Here is a 19,183-nt window from a genome sequence, read left to right on the forward strand (position 1 = left end):
TGGTTCCAAACTCAAGTATACCAAAGAGGTTATTTTTTTAAATTTTTTTTTAGTTGTAGATGGACAGAATATCTTTATTTTTATTTATTTATTTTTATGTGGTGTTGAGGATGGAACCCAGGGCCTCACGCGTGTGAGGCAAGCACTTCACCACTGAGCTACAATCCCAGACTCCAAAGAGGTTGTTTTTAAAGAAGGCTGCTGTCCTTGTCCCTGGTTCCACTCTGTTCCCTCTGTCCTTTTAGACCTAACTTTAATAGCAAATTATGATTCATTGTTTAATTTTGCAAATACAGTCTTTTTTGAACATTGAATTCTCCCTACTGCGAAAATGAAGAGTCTTTGTTTCAAAGTTGAAACCTCAGGACTCTGGGTTCCTGTGGATTTTTGTGAGGGGATGGATGATGTGTGCCAGCAGCCCTGATTAAAACCCCTCTGTGGTTTTTAAGTTCTGCGCAGCAAGTATCTGGACCCCTCTAGACTCAGATGTGGGGATGGGGCGGGACAGGAGGATAGCAGTGCTTACCTGAGGTTGGTTTTTGTACTCCAGAACCTTCCAGGGAGGGGGAACTCAGGTCCTGCCCCATCAGCGGAATCTAAATCTGGGACTTAGTGGGTTCTGGGCTTCAGTGGGTTCTGCCCGTCTTAAACCTCCCTGGTGATTCTCACTTGTAGTCAGGCTCAAGACCCCGATTTAAAGATGACTTCAGCTATCTCTGGGATCTTGGTGTTGTAAGATCCCCAGGTTCACTGTATACCTTTTTCATTCTGGATCTTTCTCTACTCTTCCTATTACCTATTCCCTTGTGTCTAAATTAACAGCCTATTCATTTTCCCCATAAAGCTCACTCTTTTCTTCTGTTTTTTACTCAAATGTGATTTTCTTTGGTAGCTTGTTTCTGTTTCTTGTGTTTTCTTTCCTTCTCATGGATCAGGGATGGTGGAATTGGGCAAGGAATGTCTCAAGTCCTTGGGGATCATGGGGGAGCCCCTTATCCACTGGGGATGTGTCCTGTCAAGCCTATGATAAGTTACTCTACAAAGCCAGGCACATGACCCAAATGACAGAGTTTTAAGGAGACCCAGTGCCAGATATTCCTTTGAGAAATGCCTGCCTCTGAATATGTGGAGAGTGCGCAGAACCTTGAGTGATTGGGGCCTCGAGGGATCGTGTTGGATTCTTAAAGTCTCATGTGAATTTCACATTTGAGAAATTCTTGTGTAGAAATAAAGACTACGTTCTTTGTTGGATTGTGGGGAGATTCTTCTATAGGTCACAGATTCTTGTCCAAGATAAAAGATTTGTATGAATTTTGATCTGATAGCCAGAAAGTTTTAATTTGCTATATTGCAAGTATGAGAAAGAGTATTTTTCCCAGTTGTTTATTTCTTAGCAGTTGAGGGTTAGGATCAGGGATGGACAGGTCCGAGGGAGAGGGGGCAGGTGTGGGCCACAAATAAGACTCACTTATTAATGAGCCTGTTTGCTCAACTTGATGGTTACATGCTCTCTCTCAGTAGGAAAATTTAGATAGATGGGTAATAGTGACCTACTTTCTTTTGTACCCTTTTCTGCTTTATTCATTATTTTGTCTGCTGGGGGACATTGCTCTTATTTTCTGTTTGAATCACACCTGCATCAGAACTGTGCAACAGTGAGCTGTGGATTGCCTGAGAGGTTTCAGGCAAGTTTGGGATGGCAGAAGTTTCTGCTTCTGGTGGATGGCTCAGGTGTAAATGCTGCTGGCCTAGCCTGCCCTCAACCACTCCTGTGTGTGTACAGCTTGGCCTCTTTGCCTCTCTGTGTGCATCTGTGAAGTTTTGTCCCTATACTATGATAGTCTTTGGGCCCCACCATGTGAGGGCTCTCAGTCCCTCTAGAGTTGAAAGATGGGTTTGCTGGCAATGCAGCCGCCGGCCTCTGCCTTCTGAATATCTGGTCCTCTCACTCCTCATTCTTCAAGTAGCTTTTCCTTACTTGTGCATCCTAGACAGAAACCTCCATGACTCATGGAAGACAGCGGGGCTGGTGAAGTCAGCGTTTGTGCGTGCTGTGTGTGTACACAGCAGGACAGGAATGTGGGATTTAATGTCATGGCCCATTGGAGGGACAGAGATGTCTTCTATAAATGTTGTGACCCGGCACTGGTTGGTTGGGAGGAAAATGTGTGTTAGAGTTGTTTCTTTTTGTTTTGATTCTCCCTCCCTTTTCTGTGTGGGTTCTTCACTTCAGATAGACAGAAAAACAGCTGTGAAAAGCAAACCCGACAGTTGTCTGCCATGTCTGTGTTAATAAGGACGGGTTGCATGAAAGGAAGTGCTTGTTTCCTAGTCAAGTTCTTGGAAGATTTCCAAACTTGTGGCATTTTGTCTTTTGAGAAGCCAGGAGGAAATGATATGGAGGGCTGCGTGTTTACTTTAGGTGACTTGGATTTGCAGTGTTTGATTTTTCTTTGATGGGGGGCCCTTACAAGGTGTTTGGTGGGGGGAAGTAGATTGTGGGGTGCAGTGGCCATCTGGCTGGGAGAGGCGCAATGAGCAGGTCAAGGAAAACTCTCGGGCCTCCGTGCATCAGGGCTCAACGTGGCTTTGCTGTTTCTCTGCTTTTAGAAATTTATTTCTCTCTCTCTGTCTGGGAGGTCCAGGAGCTCAGTGGGGTAGGATTTTAATTTTTGCCTTGGATAGGACATGATAATATTTCTTTGAAACTGGCACCTACAATATAAGGCTGACAGTATCCTTTACCTTGACTTGTGCTGGTTTAACTTTTGACTCTACCTGCCTGAGTGGAGGTGGCAGTACCTCTGAGTTTCCAGTGGGTAGAGCCATATGGAAGCTGCACCCCTTGGGGTCCAAGAGCTGGGGAACCTGGAAAGCCTGGCTCCTTTCTATATTTCCAAGAAAAGTTGGACCCTTTTCTCTTGGATCTCCTGACACATGTTATTTGGGCTGAGCAAGATGGGAGGCTTCATCTGGGTTCCTGCCAGTTTGTGAGTTGATGCAGACAGGGCGAGCAGGAGATGGCCTTGCCCATGGGCTGGCTGCTGGGGTTTAGTGGGAGTGGCAGGCACACCAGGAGCTGGGCTGTCCATTGCTAGGCAGGTCCCTTTCCCATTTCCTTTTTGGCCACCTTTTCCCCTTTTCATTGTAAGCCAAGACCTTTTTTTGATACTTTGCCAAATGCGTTTTAAATCACTGGTTATAATATTTATGAGCATCCACAGTTTACCGAGCTCGGTGTACCAAAGCTTGATTGTCTTTGAACTTGTAATTTTGACTTCAGGTTAAACTGTCAGCTGCTGTCTTAGAGAAGAAAGCCGTTCTGTGTTCCTTTTAGGTTAGGGATGAATGTCGCACTTTGTCAAAACGTTTTTTTAACATGCTAATAAAAGTAAAGCTTGTGTGGAGAAAGATTGGTGTGGTTTGTGTTTCTAATGAAGGCTTTTTTTTTTTTTTTTCTTATAGGAAGGCACCAAAGTAATTCAGCCTTTATTTTTGGGGAAAGTTATTAATTATTTTGAAAATTATGATCCCACCGACTCCGTGGCCTTGTACGCAGCTTATGGCTATGCCACGGTGCTCACGGTCTGCACGCTCATTCTGGCCATCTTGCACCACTTGTATTTTTATCATGTCCAGTGCGCCGGCATGAGGTTGAGAGTAGCCATGTGCCACATGATTTATCGGAAGGTAAGTGACATTCAGCGTTGAAACGTGTGCTTCACCTGAGGCATTAGAAGCATTTTGGGAAGGTTTTATGAAAATTAAAAATTTACATAAGTAGAATCATTTAAGGTACAATGGAAGTTTTCTATTGCTGTTAGGTCATGGCTGCTTGTAATACCAGGCTGATACAGAATACAGAACTTATAATGAAATCTAGGCAAAAAGTTAATATCCAATGAACAACTTTGTCTTTTCCTAACTAAATCTCATAGTTGTATTTATGGAAGTCTCATTCAAATTTTCATTCGCCTCAAAATTAATTTTCTTTAAAAGTGAACTTCAGGAAAAGTGCATCTCTGATCTTAAATCTAGGAGGAAAGAATGTCTTTGAGAGTGGGAATTATATTTTCTAAAATGAACCATGTGATTACATCCAATATAATTTTGTCAACTAAAGAAAATATAAATGGAATCCTGTTTAAAGACAAACAGTGAAAGCTAATTATGGCTGTTTTATGGTATTTAAGGAAACTGGTCGGAAGAGCACTTTCAATATTAAGAGTCTTTTAGTCGTTTTGAAGAGAACTTTTATAGTTTTTCCTGTCACTGGCCATTTAGATTGTTTGTTTTCCTTTTACTGCAGTTTTTATGATAAGGCCTTATTTGATGTGCATGGTGCTTTTTGTATTGAGAAGTCCCATAAAATCCCACAGTTTGCCCTGGCCGTGGTTGTTTTAAAGGGGGTAGGATTTCAGTTGTCTTTATAAAGGAGTCACCACTTTTATAAACTCCAGCCTGAGTATCTCTTTGCCCTGGTCCATTTGCTTTTGTGTTTTTATTTTTTAAAATCCTCATTTAAAGATGAATACAGCAATTTAAAGTAGAGCTTCTGGGTATTGTGAATTTTTTTCTCAGAGGCATGCACAGTGTCCTCTCCACGTCTGCCCCGGGTAGTCTTTTCAGGCTTGGAGTTGTGTGAGTGCTGGTGGCTGGTGGTGGGATCTTATGCCTGATGGTGGGATCAAAAAATATACCCAGTATCCATGTCGGTGCCTGGAAATGGGAACAGTGTGCAGATGCTCTAATCGAGGGGCCTTCATTGTATTATTATTATTATTATTATTTTTGGTATTGGGGATTGAACCCAGGGGTGCTTGACAACTGTGCACATCCCTAGCCCTTTTTTTATTATTATTTTTTATTTTGAGACAGATTCTCACTAAGTTACTTAGGGCCTTGCTATGTTGCTAAGGCTGGCCTTGAACTTGATCCTCCTACCTCAGCCTCCTGAGCTGCTGGGGTTATAAGTGTTTACCAATGAGCTTGACTTCTTCATTGTCCTGTGGTCATCACTGTCATTGTCATTGACAGTCTATTCCACTCCCTTCTGCCATTCAGAAGAATACTCAACTATCAGTGGGCTCACGGTTCATCTTTCTAGCTCATGCTTAGTTCCAGTAAATACATGAGGAATTGAGTGAGCACCTACTGTGGACACCCTAGTCGCTGGAGTCAGGTGTGAGGTACCAGTTTAGCCTAACAGAGCTCTTGCACAGGTGAGTTACTGTTCACCTGTTTTTTCTTCCTCTTTCCACTGAGGCTTTGGAAGTAGCCTTTGGGAAATCTGATCCTGAAGGTAAGCAGCTCCCAGAGGTATTCATTTGCTAGCTAGATTATCCTAGAAGAATAGTCTCTTTACCAAGTCAAGAATTACTCATGGTTAAGCCCTATAAATTTCAGGTTAAGCCCTGAAATTCTATAAACGTGAGAAAGGAGGGTTCCCTCTTGCTTGCCTTGGGTCTGGAGACTTGCTGTGCAAGAGGGCTGCTTCCTTGGGCGCGGGTGGTGCTGCCGAGCGGCTGGGAGAGGCCCTTCTGCCCTTGCAGTTTAAGCCCAGGCCCCACCCTCTAATCCCTGGTCCTGGGAGAAATCTGGCTGAGTGTTACAGATGGAATGACTGCTGAGATCACTGTCCTAGTTCGTTGTATTGAATGATCTTCTGGGATGTATCACATGAAAAATGACTTGCCATTTATTTACCTTTCCACAGTTTTGGTACAACTACTTTTGGCATTTGATCCCTTTTTTATTATGGTAAAATATGCATGACATCAGATATACCATTTTAATTTGTTAAGTGTACACATGGTTCATTGACGTGAATCATGGTCCTTGCTATGCAGCCATCGCCACCATCCACCTCCAGAACCTTGTCATCTTCCCAAACTGAAACCATACCCAGTAACTGCAGGTCCTCCTGCTCCCCAGCCGTCCCTGTTCTGCTCTGTGCCTGTTGGAATGCTGTAGACTACTCATGTTAATGGAGCACTTCAGGTAGCGTGACATCTTCCAGGTTTACCCATATTGTAGCATATGTCACAAATTTAATTCCTGTAATTATATTGAACACAGTGTCGTTGTGCTCATCCATTCATCTGGTGACGGGCATTGGGGTTGTTTCCATCTTTGGGCTGTTGTGAACAGTGCTGTTGTGAACATGGGTGTACCCATAGGTTTCTCTTTAAGTTCCTGAATTCATTTCTTTTGGATCTATACTCAGAAGTGGCATTGCTGGATCATGTGATAGGCCTATTTTTAATTTTTTTGAGGAACTGCCCCATCAGCTGTACCATTTTATATTCCTGCTTGATCTCTGATTTTTTTTCTGTTTAACTTGAGGATTCCATGAAGAGAAGATTTCTTTTATTTGGGTCAGTGGCTCCAGGGTGGTGGTTCCTTAAAACAGTCCATAGACGTCTGTGGAGGTTCCTCAGGTCTCTGGATCGAGTCTCAGAATTTTTACCAAATAAAGGGAGCATGCAACACAGGCTGTTTTCCAACAGAATGGTGGTAAGGACCCTGGCTTCTCACGGCAGTAGTGTTTTAACATTGTACTCACTCATTTTAGAAAGTCTCTGTCAGTCACTAGTCACATTTCCAGCAGGTTTGCTGTCATTTTTACACTGGGACTGGTGGCCTGCTTCCCACCTTTACTTCTTCACTGGGACACAGAAGAGGGGGCTTGTCCATCCCCAGGCCTCAAAGGGTTACTTACCTGGCTTGAGCACAGGAGGGGGCCAGACTGGGTAAGAGGTGGCTGTGATGGAGGAAGAACAGCCCCGACCTTGGCTTAGGCTGGGGTAGAACTGAGGCTGAATGCTGAAGGTGTGCACTCCTGGGAGGCAGACAACGGTCTCAGCACTCAGGATGGTCTTGCCATCCTGCTTCGTTTTATAAAACGTGGGGCACAGAGATCCCCTCATCCCCAAGGCCTTTTGCTTAATCGGCTGTGAATTCCCTGACTCTGGGTCCAGGTTAGAGAACCATGATGGTTTCTGTGTTAGACTGGCTTCTGAGGAGTGGATTTTGATGATGGTTTGGCTTGTTCTGATCGCCAGGTAAAGCCAAAGTAGTCACGGAGCCTGCTGGCGCTGGTTTCGGATGCTCCTTAAGTGGAGCGGACATCTTGCCCAGCGGAGTCAGCTTGGCTAGACTTCTTGTTCTGGATAAAACTGCTAGTCTTCACTTTCTTTAGAGTCAGTCCAAAGGAAGGTTTGTGGGAGAGGATTTGTCTTTCTCTGATTTGACTTCCAAGGTGAGCTGGCTCCCTGCACACATTCTGCCTCCCCTTTGTCACTTATTGTGGATCTCCCCCAGTAACATGCCCAGTGTTTTGTCAACATAAATATAGGATTTTCTCGGTGATTGTGGAAAGGCAGTTGGTAGAAGGTTCTGGCAGTGTCTGGGCCATATGTTATCATGTTTGTAGTTCTCAGAGAGGCTTAGTTTTGTTTTTATTTATAGCTAGTTTTAGTTCATTATAGATTCTATATTGCTTTTTATTTAGGCAGGGCAGTAAGAAATCGCAAATATTCAACTGACTTGGTCTTCCAAAACCAACAATTTTTGCCTATTAGTCTCTGCTTAGATTTCCTTTCTGAAAATGTCTAGGGAGGATCACGAGAGTAGTGTCAAAGTGGAACTCTGTGGTATTTATGAAAACGAGAGTATCTTCTTTGGACTTTCTTTTCTAATGGTGTTTTCTTTTTTTAAAAAAATTATTATTTTTTAGTTTTAGGTGGACACACTCTTTATTTTATATTTATGTGGTGCTGAGGATCGAACCCAGTACCTCATGCATGCTAGGCGAGCGCTCTACCACTGAGTCACCACCCCAGTCCCTCTAATGGTGTTTCTAATATGCTGACAAAATTAGAACAACCTAGTAGTGTTTCCTACATTGTTTATAATACTTTATTTTTCTTCTAGAAAGTTTGTTTCTGTTTTGCTTCTGATGCCAACATGAATTAGACCCGGGTTTTGTGAAACCTTAATCACATCAAAGAGCAATTTGTCAATCTAATTTGCTAGGGAAGATCTAAGAGGAGCTATTTGAATTTTCCATGGTTAGGAGTTGGAGCTAACAAAGCAAGTGGCTGTTTTTCAGAGGAAAGCGTCTGCTGCTGCAGAGTTGGGTCAGTTGCACCCTAAAGTTCCTAAGATAATTTTTCCTGCTCCGTGGGGGTGTGGTGCACATTATAAGAGCTCAGTGGCTCCCAAACTGTGCTGTATATTGGATTCCCTTGAGGAAATCTTTAAAGCCACACTGATGTCTGGCTTTTAAGCTTAGATATTGCAGTTTAATTGGTGGTGAGTTTAAAAAACTCCCAGGTGATCCTAGTAGCCCTCACATACATGCTCAGCTTAACTCTATCACATGCCTTGTAACCAAGACTTTCCAGGTCATGAGGGTAGCATGTGGGTAGCATGGGGTTACAGGTTTTGCCCTTCTCCAGGTAAATAACTAATGCTGTTGAATTGCAGGGTAAGACTCAGTGATGGTAGTTGTTTCTCAGCCCCCAGGGTCTTAGAGTCTGGACTGAATCTCATCTGGAGGAGTGCCCAGGTGTTGAGTCAGGTGCTGGGCACGTCGTGGAAGACACTGGAAGGTTGGCTAGGGTTGAGATTGTAAGTGTGGACTCTGAGCAGTCAGACCTGAGTTCCAGTTCCAGTTTTGCCATTTGTTCAACTGTAAAATCTTAGAGAAGCCCATTCATTTTTCAGAGCCTCAGTTTCCTGATCTTTAAAATGGGGATAAATGTACCTGCTTCATGGGTTTGTTGTGAGCCCCTGAATAAGATAATTTCTCTAAAGCACAAAGCGCAGAAGAAGCACATTGCTTAGAAGGTGGGGCACTGTCATCGTAGAGCTGAGACTCTGGAGTGGGGGCGTTTTTACGTGCAGTGCAGTTTTCCTCTTCCTCTTTGCCTCAGGCTGGCTGCTCTGAGCAGCCTTGTTCTCATTTGTGCCATGAAGGTAACAGTGCTCAAATCACGGTTGTGGTGAGGACTCACCGAGTCCCTCTGTGCAGAGCAGTTAGCACGGTGCCCGGTGTTCAGCGTGTGTTCCAACCTTCCTGTTTTATTATTGTCAGTCAGGGCTCAGTTCCTCAGTCCCATAACTAGAATGGCAGCCAGGGTGCTGAGTGGTGTATAGTCATGTTGCTTAAGGGTTTAGGGAAGGATTCTGTAATGGATTCTGTAAAGGATTCTGTAACGGTGCAGGGGAGGCATCTTAGGCAGAAGCGGCCTCGAGCGGGGGTGATGGAAAAGAGGAGAGGGTAGCACCACGTGTGCAAGGATTTAGGAGAGCACAGGAGGTCAGTCTAGAAGGGATCACTGGGTCCAGGTGGTGGAGGACCTTGATCTTGAGCTTATAGCAGTTGGGATCACTTGATCTACAGAAACAGTCACTGGGAGCTTTTGAGTAAGGAAATAAATGGCCAGGATTGTCACTTAGGAAAAGCATCTACTGGTGCCTTGCTGCCTGTGGCTGCTTATGAATGGGTAAGGAGTCCACATGGCCTTAATGACCTTGGTATCGGATCTGGGAGTTACAGTCTGAGTTTCTCATGGGCCAGCCATTCATTGGTTCATATTTACCATCTTGTTCATCTGGTGAAGCTTTGTTCTCATGAATTGGCTCTAGACATATAGCAGATTAGAGTTGTGGGACACGGTAAGGACATTGTTATCTAATAATAAGCAGAAATAAATGTTTAATATATTAACTAATAGTAAACCTAAATATAGCAATTGTAAGTCTGGGGTATATGAAATACTGCTTAATATTGAGAGTTGATTGTTTTCATATAACTTGAAATTCTGTTTCTCTTGACTCCTTTGAGTCAACTCAGGAGGGTAGTTTACGTACATGTGTTAGTCAGCTTTTTGTGGCTGTGACCTAAATACCTGACAAGAACAACTTAGAGAAGAAAAGTTTATTTTGGCTTGCTGTTTCGGAGGTTCAGTCCGTGGTGGGCTGACTCCATTGCTCTGGACCTTAGATGAGGTAGGACATCCCAGAGGAGCTTTGCTCCATTATGGCAGCCAGGAAACAGAGAGGGGAGAGGGAATGGGCCACAGGGAAGATGCACCCTTCCAGGGCACATCCCAGTGACCAGCCTCCTCCAGCCCTGGCCCACCTGCCTATAGTCACCACTCAGTCAGCCCATTCCAACCAGGGTGGACTGATGAGGTTCCAGCTCTCATCATCCAGTCATTTCACCCTGAATATTCCTGCATTAACGGGCGTTTTGGGGCACACCTCATATCACACCATAACTACACATTAAATGAGCACATGTTCAGTCTTGACCATGCCTGTGCGGTACACGGATATTGCTCTGCCATCAAGATCTGATCTTTTCTACAGTCCAGAATGTTCCGCTCTGCCTCTTTCCAGTCTTACCCCCTACCGCAGCTTCAGATGACCATTGATCAGATTTCTGTCATCATAGATTAATTTCTAAAAACTCACAAATGAAAGAGAAGGGCTTTTGAGATTATTTTGATTACTTTTATTATTACTTTTAGATTAAGGATTGACCCCAGGGGTACATTACCACTGAGCCACATCCCAAGCCCCCCCAATATATATTTAAATATTTATTTTTTAGTTGTAGTTGGACATAATACCTTTATTTTATTTATTTTTATGTGATGCTGAGGACTGAACCCAGGGCCTTGCATGTGCTACCACTGAGCTACAACCCCAGCCCCCCTTTTTAATATTTTATTTAGAGACAGGGTCTTGCCAAGTTGCTTAGGGTCCCGCTAAGTTGTTGAGGCTGGCTTTGAACTTATGATCCTCCTGAGCTGCTGGGATCAAAGGTGTGTGCCACCCTACTCCGCATATTTGGATTATTTTGAGATTATTTCCTGCTATCACGTATGTCAGTGTTATTTATTTTTTTATTTAGTTTATTTAGTTTATTTTTTATTGTTGACTCTGGAACACCCTTGCGGATTCAGTCGCAAAATTAATGCTCTTCTGGCCTGTTTCTGAGAATTGGCTGTTAGAAGTAAAGCTGCTGTGGACAGCTGCTGTGGACACAGGTTTTTATTTCTTTGAGGTTGATACCTTGGAGTAGAATTGCTGGGTAAAATCCTGTGTCTTTTTGAGCTGCTTTGCTGTTCACATCTCTTCTTTGTGAAGCACAAAAGCCATAGTTTTCCATTTTTACCCATGAATTACAGTTGTTGGTGCTCTTCATTCCTTTCTGTAGCTCCCAGTTTCCATTTGAAATCATGTCTTTCCAGCCCGAAAGACATCCTTTGCCTTTCTTGTCATATGGTCTGCCAGAGAGGAAGTCTTTGTTCTTTGAAGGCTAGTCGTGCTGGATGTTGAATTCTGGGTCAGTAGTCTCTGGGCCCCCAGCCCACGCTTGGAAGATGTGTCCTATTTCATGTCTATCTTTGTTTTCCTGTATGTAATGTTTCTGTTTTCTCTGGAGAATGTTTTAACATGTTTTCTCTTTTTTACCATTTTTCAGGAGGATGATAATGATCCTGGGTGTGATTTACTTTGTATTTTTATTTTTGGGGGGTTTGATGATGAGCCTCTTGGATCTTTCATTTGATGATCGTAAGATTTGGCAAATATTGGATCATTCTATCTATTGAAATTTTCTTTTCTGGCTTATTCTTAATGCTTTTCTCTTTCTTGGGCTCCTGTTACATGTGTAAATTCTAGTTCCCCACCTCTGCTGGACCTTTAGCCTCTCTGTTCACCTTGTGATCCTCCACAGTCCCAGCTCTCTGTTGAGTCCTGGGTGGGTGGGTGCCTTTGTAGCCCACCCCTTACTTAAGGACTTGTTGCAAATCTCCCCACCCCTGAATTCTGGGACTCTTCGTCTCTGACACCTCTTCACTGTCAGTGCCCTGCCTACAGATGCCCGCTGCTGCAGCTGACCCCATCTGACCTGTGCTCCTCAGCTCAGCAGGGCTGCCGTGCCCTGCCCTACCTGGAAAAGTGGTCCCTTGGCTGAGAGCCAGGGGAGTGGGGCTGTTCACTTCTTGAGTATGTATCCCTTCTCTTAGGGATCCGTCTTGTATACTGCCCGTTACCTGGTGCCTGAAAACATCTGCCTCATAATTTTGTCCCCTTCTGTGTGGTTTATGGGAACATGGGAAGTGTGGGCTGGTCCGGTATCAGTTACTCAGCCCTGGTCAGATCAGTCATCCCTCCATTAGTTTAATAGCCTGTATGTGTCCGGGGCACAGAGCTGTGTGTACAGGGCAGGGTGTGGTCCCGGGAGCTATAGGGCGAGCCCTCTTGACTTCCTTGCTGAGCAGATAAAGGATGAGTGCATATGCTAGGAGAGAGTCCCCCGTCCTATCTCCAGGCCCAGGTGGGATTAGCGAGAGCCCAGGTCCTGGGCCCATGCCAGATCTGCTGCATCAGAATATCTAAGGAAAGGTTCCGGAAACCCGTATGTTTTAATTTGTGTCTCAGGGAAAGTTTGGGGTGTGCTGTTGTAGAGGATAGTGACAGGGACAGTGGATTGGAAAGAGGGATGGGGTGGCTGTGGCCCCCTTAGCAAGTGAAAAGGCAACAAGAATCTCTGTTTTCCTTTTTCTGAGATGCATGCTGAAGATGATGCCTATGATTTATTTTTTATTTTAATTTTTAATTTATTTATTTATATATGACAGTGGAATGTATTACAATTCTTATTACACATATAGAGCACAATTTTTCACATCTCTGGTTGTATACAAAGTAAATTCACACCAATTCGTGTCTTCATACATATACTTTGGATTATAATGACCATCACATTCCACCATCATTTCTAACCCCATGCCCTCTCCCTTCCCCTCCCATCCCTCCGCCCTATCTAGAGTTGGTCTGTTCCTCCCATGCTCTCCCTCCCTATCCCACTATGAGTCAGTCACCTTATATGAGAGAAAATATTCGGCATTTGGTTTTTTGGGATTGGCTAACTTCACATAGCATTATCTTCTCCAACTTCATCCATTTATTTATATATGATAGTGAAATGCATTACACTGCAAATGCCATGATTTTATTCTCTTTTATTGCTGAATAATATTCCATTGTGGATATATGCCACTTTTTTTTTTATTCATTCATCTATTGAAGGGACATCTTGGTTGGTTCCACAGTTTAGCTATTGTGAGTTGTGCTGCTATAAACATTGACGTGGCTGTGTCCTTGTAGTGTGCTGTCTTTAAGTCCTTTGGGTATAGACTGAGGAGAGGGACAGCTGGGTCAAACGGTGGTTCCATTCCCAATTTTCCAAGAGATCTGCATACTGCTTTTCATATTGGCTGCACCAATTTGCAGTCCCACCAGCAATGTATGAGTGTGCCTTTTTCCCCCACATCCTCTCCAACACTTATTGTTGTTTGTCCTCATAAAAGCTGCCATTCTGACTGGAGTGAAATGAAATCTTAGGGTAGTTTTGATTTGCATTTCTCTAATGCTAGAGATGCTGAACATTTTTTCATATACTTGTTGATTGATTGTATATCATCTTCTGCGTAGTGTCTGTTTAGGTCCTTGGCCCATTTATTGATTGGGTTATTTGTTTTTTTGGTGCTTAGCTTTTTGAGTTCTTTATATACCTTAGAGATTAGTGCTCTGACGTATGAGAGGTAAACACTGGTCAGAGCAATTGGACAGACGAAAGGAATTAAAGGGATACGAATAGGAAAAGAAGAACTCAAATTGGCAGTATTTGCTGTTGATATGATCCTATACCTAGAAGACCTTAAAAGTTCCACCAGAAAACTTCTAGAACTAGTAAATGAATTTAGCAAAGTAGCAGGATATAAAATCAACACGCATAAATCAAAATGCATTTCTGTATATCAGTGACAAATCTTCAGAAAGGGAAACAGGAAAACTACCCTGTTTACAATAGCCTCAAAAAAACAAAAATAAAACAAACAAAAAAAAAACCAACAACAACATCAACAAAACTTGGGAAACAACCTAATGAAAGAGGTGAAATATCTGTATTATAAAAATTACAGAACCCTAAAGAAAGAAATCAAAGAAGACCTTAGAAGATGGAAAGATCTACCTTGCTCTTGGATAGGCAGAATTAATATGATCAAAATGAGCATACTACCAAAAGCAGTATACAGAGTTAATGCAATTCTGATCAAAATCTCAATGACATTCCTCATAGAAGTAGAAAAAGCAGTCATGAAATTCATCTGGGAAAATAAAGAGACCCAGAATAGCTAAAGCAATCCTTAGCAGGAAGAGTGAAGCAGGTGGCATTACTATACCAGACCTTAAACTACAGAGCAATAGTAACAAAAACAGCATGGTATTGGCACCAAAATAGACATATAGACCAATGATACAGAATAGAGGACACAGAGACTAACCCACAAAATTATAATTATCTTATATCAGATAAAGGCACCAAAAACATGCACTGGAGAAAAGATAGCCTCCTCAACAAATGGTGCTGGGAAAACTGGAAATCCATATGCAACAAAATGAAATTAAACCCCTATCTCACACCATGCACAAAACTCAACTCAAAATGGATCAAGAACCTAGGAATCAAACCAGAGACACTGCATCTAATAGAAGAAAAAGTAGGCCCTAAACTCCATCATGTGGGGTTAGGCCCCAACTTCCTTAATCAGACTCTTTTGGTGCAAGAATTAAAATCAAGAATCAATAAATGGGATCGACTCAAACTAAAAAGGTTCTTATCAGCAAAAGAAACAATCAGTGAGGTGAATAAAGAGCCTATGCTTTATTTTCACTTTAACTTGACTTTTATTTTAACTTTAATTTGACTTTTTGTATGACTTTTTTTTTTGTCTTTATTCTGTTAAGATTTTTGTAGGTTTAGAATTACTGGTTGATGGCTGTTTCCTTTCACTTCAAGTAGTTGGTTTTGTTTTTTAAATTTTTAAATTAAAAATTGAAAAAATTTAAAAATTGTGGTAAAAATACATATAGCTTTATAATTTATCATTTAAAATAATGTTTTATTATATTTATCGGCATTAACTACATCCATCTCCAAAACTCTTTCCTTTTGGAAAACTGAATTTCTGGACCCATTAATCGCTAACTCCCTGCTCCCCCAGCCCCTGGCAACTACTGCTTCTGTCTCCATGAATTTGACTTTTCTTGGTACCTCATTTAAGTGGAATCAGCTTTTGTCCTTTTATAACTGGCTTACCTAACTTAACATAATGTCCTCAAGGTTAATTTTTTTTTAGGTTCAGGTCATACCTTGACCCTGTATCCTGCTCCTCATCTGTAGAGGTGGCCTCAGCTAACTGCAGAGGGAAAGGAGGGATTTCAGGTTCTGTGCCTGCCTGCTCCCTGCTCTGAGCCAGCACCTCTGCAGGTCCTGGCTGTTTTGAAGTTCTCCTGCTTCCTATCCCTGGGGAACCCATTAGCTGCATGAACAGGGTCATTTTCCGGCTGGCTGTCTCTGCCAGGTAACAGCTGTTGGCCCACAGCTGCTCTTTGATACGCTTATCTTTCTACACAAATGAGCAGGGAAATGTGGGGCTGAGAAAGGAGTGCCCTGGCAGAGCCTGCCCTGGGTGCTATGCAGCTTCCTCCTTTGTATCTACTGGTGAAAGAAGTTAAAGACATGGCTGCTTTTGATAAAGTTTGTAGCATGTCCTTGCTTCTGTTTTTCATTTCTGCTGCATAGACCTCCTTATCTTTTTAACACTTCAAAGGTGATGTTGGTAAATAAACAAGGGACAGAGCTAATTTTGTGGTATTACAGGTGTGCACTGATGCCTTAGGAGGGCCTAATAGCCAACTGCTCAAGGTCAGTGCTTTGATAAATATACATTAGGAAAAAAGGAAGATTACATTTTCTCATTTCAACTAATTTTTAGTAAAATTACGTACCATGGTGAGTCTGCGTTGGGAGTATTATTTTCTATGACTACTCTTGGTCTAAAAGATAGTTGTTGTACAAGAGTTGGCTGGGTGTGATGGCCACACGTGTCATCCCAGCGGCTCTGGAGTCTAAGGCAGGGGGATTGCAATTTTGAGTCCAGTCTTAGCAACTTGGTGAGACTGTGTTTTAAAATAAATAACAAAAAGGACCGAGGGTGTAGCTTTGTGGTAAAGTGCCCCTGAGGTCAATGTCCAATACCACCCCCCAAAAAAAGTTGTCTTTGGCTCCATATATAAGTTTTTTGGTACTAAACATGCCATTTTTGAGAAAATAGATTATTAACACCTTTTTTGGGGGGCTGTATTTTGTACTTTTCTTTTAGAAGCAGAAAGCAGAAAATATCCGCTTGCCCTTTGCACCCTTCACTCCTGCTCTCTCTGAGGTCGCCTTCTCATGGGCTTCTCAGTTTCCGTTTTCCTCCTGCGGCCCTCACCACGACCATCTTGTCCTGCTCATCTCTCTTGTTTGGTTTACCAATCAACCGCAGCTGCTCTTTCAAACACAGAAATTGGTGATGGTCGGGTCGGGGCGTGAGAGGTCTTGTAGAAGGCCTGGGATGGGACTCCTTCGGAACAGGCCACCATCAGAATGTGCCACCTGTTTTCTCCATGGATGTTAGATGAGCTTATGAATTAAAGTGCAGTTTCTCTGACAATATATGTTGACCACCATTTACTCCACAAAATACCTATTTTAGTTCTGTAACAAGGATTTCTCAAAGATTCCCAGTGTGGTGACATTCTGGTCCCCTTTGGGGAGTAGTGATTTCATCTAGCACCTTTACCAGCAAACTGTTGGGGACCCTGTGTAGAAGCTGTCAGTGGGGGCCTGCCATGCTCTGCTTTCCCCCAATCCTGCCAGGGTTGCAGAGCCCCTGGGACCCGAGGGCATTGGAGAGGCCTCAGGCAGCCTTGAAGGAGTCCTTTCTCTGGCCTCAGCGGGGATGAGGTGAGGGGAGGTGGAGCAGCTCCTCCTGCTGAATTCATCTCTCCTGTGTTTTTAGAAGTGGCCAGTGCCTGATTCTCAGCCCTACCTCAGAACAGGTATCACAGGGCCCTCCATAGGTGGAGTGGCTCTTGGGTCTGCATTGTGGCCCTCGAGTGTGGAGGTTTATTTATCCAAGGCCAGGTCTGGCTGGTCAGCCCTGTGAGTGGATTTCTGACCTCTTAACTCCAGTAGGTCATAGTGATGTCATGCAAAAAGCTAGCAGCAGGGTGAAACTGGGGGTGCCCCTAGGAGGTAATGTCACATCCTTCAAAGCTTGCAGGGGACTTCTCTACAGGTTTGCCTGCTTGTGTGCCAGCCACGAAAACCGGCAAAACCAAAACAAACCCCAGCGGCCAGCAGGGCTGTCAGATTATAGGGCACATCAGGTTGCTGATTTGGTGCAGGCTTTGTTTTTCATTTCCTTGACTCATTTTTTTCTTCTACAGAACCACAGCAAAGTTTGTGGATGGAGGATATTGGGCAGTTCCTGGGTCCGCTCCTCAAAGCAATGAATGTCTTTAGATTGTGCAATCAGGAACAGGTGTGGTGGCATGACCAGGCAGCTCTGGCCGACCATATTGGAAAAATACAGGCAATTTTCTGCTTCGAGTGAGCTGAACATATTCTTTTTAGATGCCTGTTGCAGTGATGCCCAGTTTACCTGGAAACTGCATTATCTGACAAATTCAGCTGGGGTAGGGCCACCAATCAGGAATTGAGCCCAAATACAAGAAATTCTTGGGTGCTAACCTATTCTATTTGGAGCCTACTTATTCTGACTTGACTTAAAATACTCTTGAGCCCTCCAAAAACAGTAGTAAGAAATGGGAAAGAGTTTGACAAGAATTTGAAGGAACAGCACATTGTAAGGGACAAGTTGTGTAAAATGACAAACTATGCAAATCCAAAGAGCATGGCCAGTGGAGTGCTTTGGGAGGAGCACCCACAGGGCTGGGGGAGTGAGTTGGTAGTGAGGATTCTATACCGCATAGATGAGCAGAGTGGAGCCTCTTTTAAGAGGACTTTTAGAGAAGCATTTTTAGAGGTTTTCTATTAAGACAAAGATTGAATTTCTAGAGGGAGAATATATTCCATCAGCTTGGGACCCCTCCCCCATTCCTTGGATGGTCATGTTTATGTGTGCACACTTGGGTTTTCTGTTTCATATTTACTGATTAAAATAATTAAGAAAGAGGAATCAGGTTTCCCCCCCACCCCTAAATGAATGAGATACTACGTTTTTTTGTGTGTGGGGGGCAATACTGGGGATTGAACTCAGGGGCACTCAACCACTGAGCCACATCCCCTGTCCTATTTTATATTTTATTTAGATACAGGGTCTCATTGAGTTGCTTAGCATCTCACTTTTTGCTGAGGCTGGCTTTGAACTCAGGATCCTCCTGCCTCAGCCTCCCAAGCCACTGTGATTACAGGCATTGCCACTGTGCCCTGCTTGATTTATGGTTTTTTTTTTTTTTAATATTTTTTAGTTGGAGTTGGACTCAACACCTTTATTTCACTTGTTTATTTTTGTATGTGGTGTTGAGGATCGAACCCAGGGTCTCACATGTGCGAGATGAGCGCTCTACCGCTGAGCCACAACCCCAGCCCTGATTTATGTTTTTAAAGTTGATAAATCAATGTTTGATTTAGAAGACAGAGATCTCTGATAGCCCCCAGGGTGTCATCTGGCCTGCTCTCAGCAGGAGTCCTTGATGGCCATCTCTTCTTTGATAGCAAGTTCATGGTATTATTCTTCATGGCCACGTGGATTCTAGTATGACCGATAATTAAACATTTAGACTGTTTTCTAGTGTTTTCTGTATTATAAACTGTAGCGTAGTGAATGGGATTAAAGCTAAAGCTCTGAACACATCTCTGATTTCTCACGTTGCACACAATTTAAGGCTTTTGACACACTGGTTTGCTCCCAACGAGTTGTTAACTATATATATTCTCCCCTGTGGTATGAGATGACCCCATGTCCTTGCTCAGATTGGATGTTACATTTTGAAAAAAATCTTTGTGATTTCATCAGTTTCATAAGTTTTTTTTTTTTTAAAATACTGCTTAGTTGCTTTATTTATATAGCATTGAGTAATAATTTGAGTATTTGCATATATTCATTAGCCATTTGCATTTTTGTCAAGTTCTTGCAGTATTTTTTCCTCTTTCCTTCCTCCCTTTCTTTACAGTCTGGGAATTGAGCCCAGGGCCTTGTGAGTGCTGGGCAGGCGATCTACCACTGAACTACACCCTGCCCTT

At 43.0% G+C, this 19,183-nt stretch overlaps 1 protein-coding gene across 3 annotated transcripts in view; it reads left to right on the forward strand.

The window, feature by feature from the left end:
- Nucleotides 1–19,183, forward strand: part of Abcc4 (ATP binding cassette subfamily C member 4) — a 223,627-nt gene that overhangs the window by 45,976 nt on the left and 158,468 nt on the right. For 2 of the 3 annotated variants that reach the window (XM_046454931.2, XM_046454929.2), the window contains exon 4: nt 3,466–3,690. The exons of the other annotated variant lie outside the window; for it this stretch is intronic. In XM_046454931.2, the coding sequence (XP_046310887.1) occupies nt 3,466–3,690 (225 nt within the window). The remainder of the gene's footprint in view (nt 1–3,465; nt 3,691–19,183) is intronic. 3 annotated transcript variants of the gene reach the window in all.

Source organism: Marmota monax, unplaced genomic scaffold (genome assembly GCF_021218885.2).
Source record: "Marmota monax isolate L192 unplaced genomic scaffold, Marmota_monax_Labrador192_F-V1.1 WCK01_AAM20220418_F8-fsc00026, whole genome shotgun sequence".
In the NCBI taxonomy this organism is placed as follows: Eukaryota; Metazoa; Chordata; class Mammalia; order Rodentia; family Sciuridae; genus Marmota; species Marmota monax.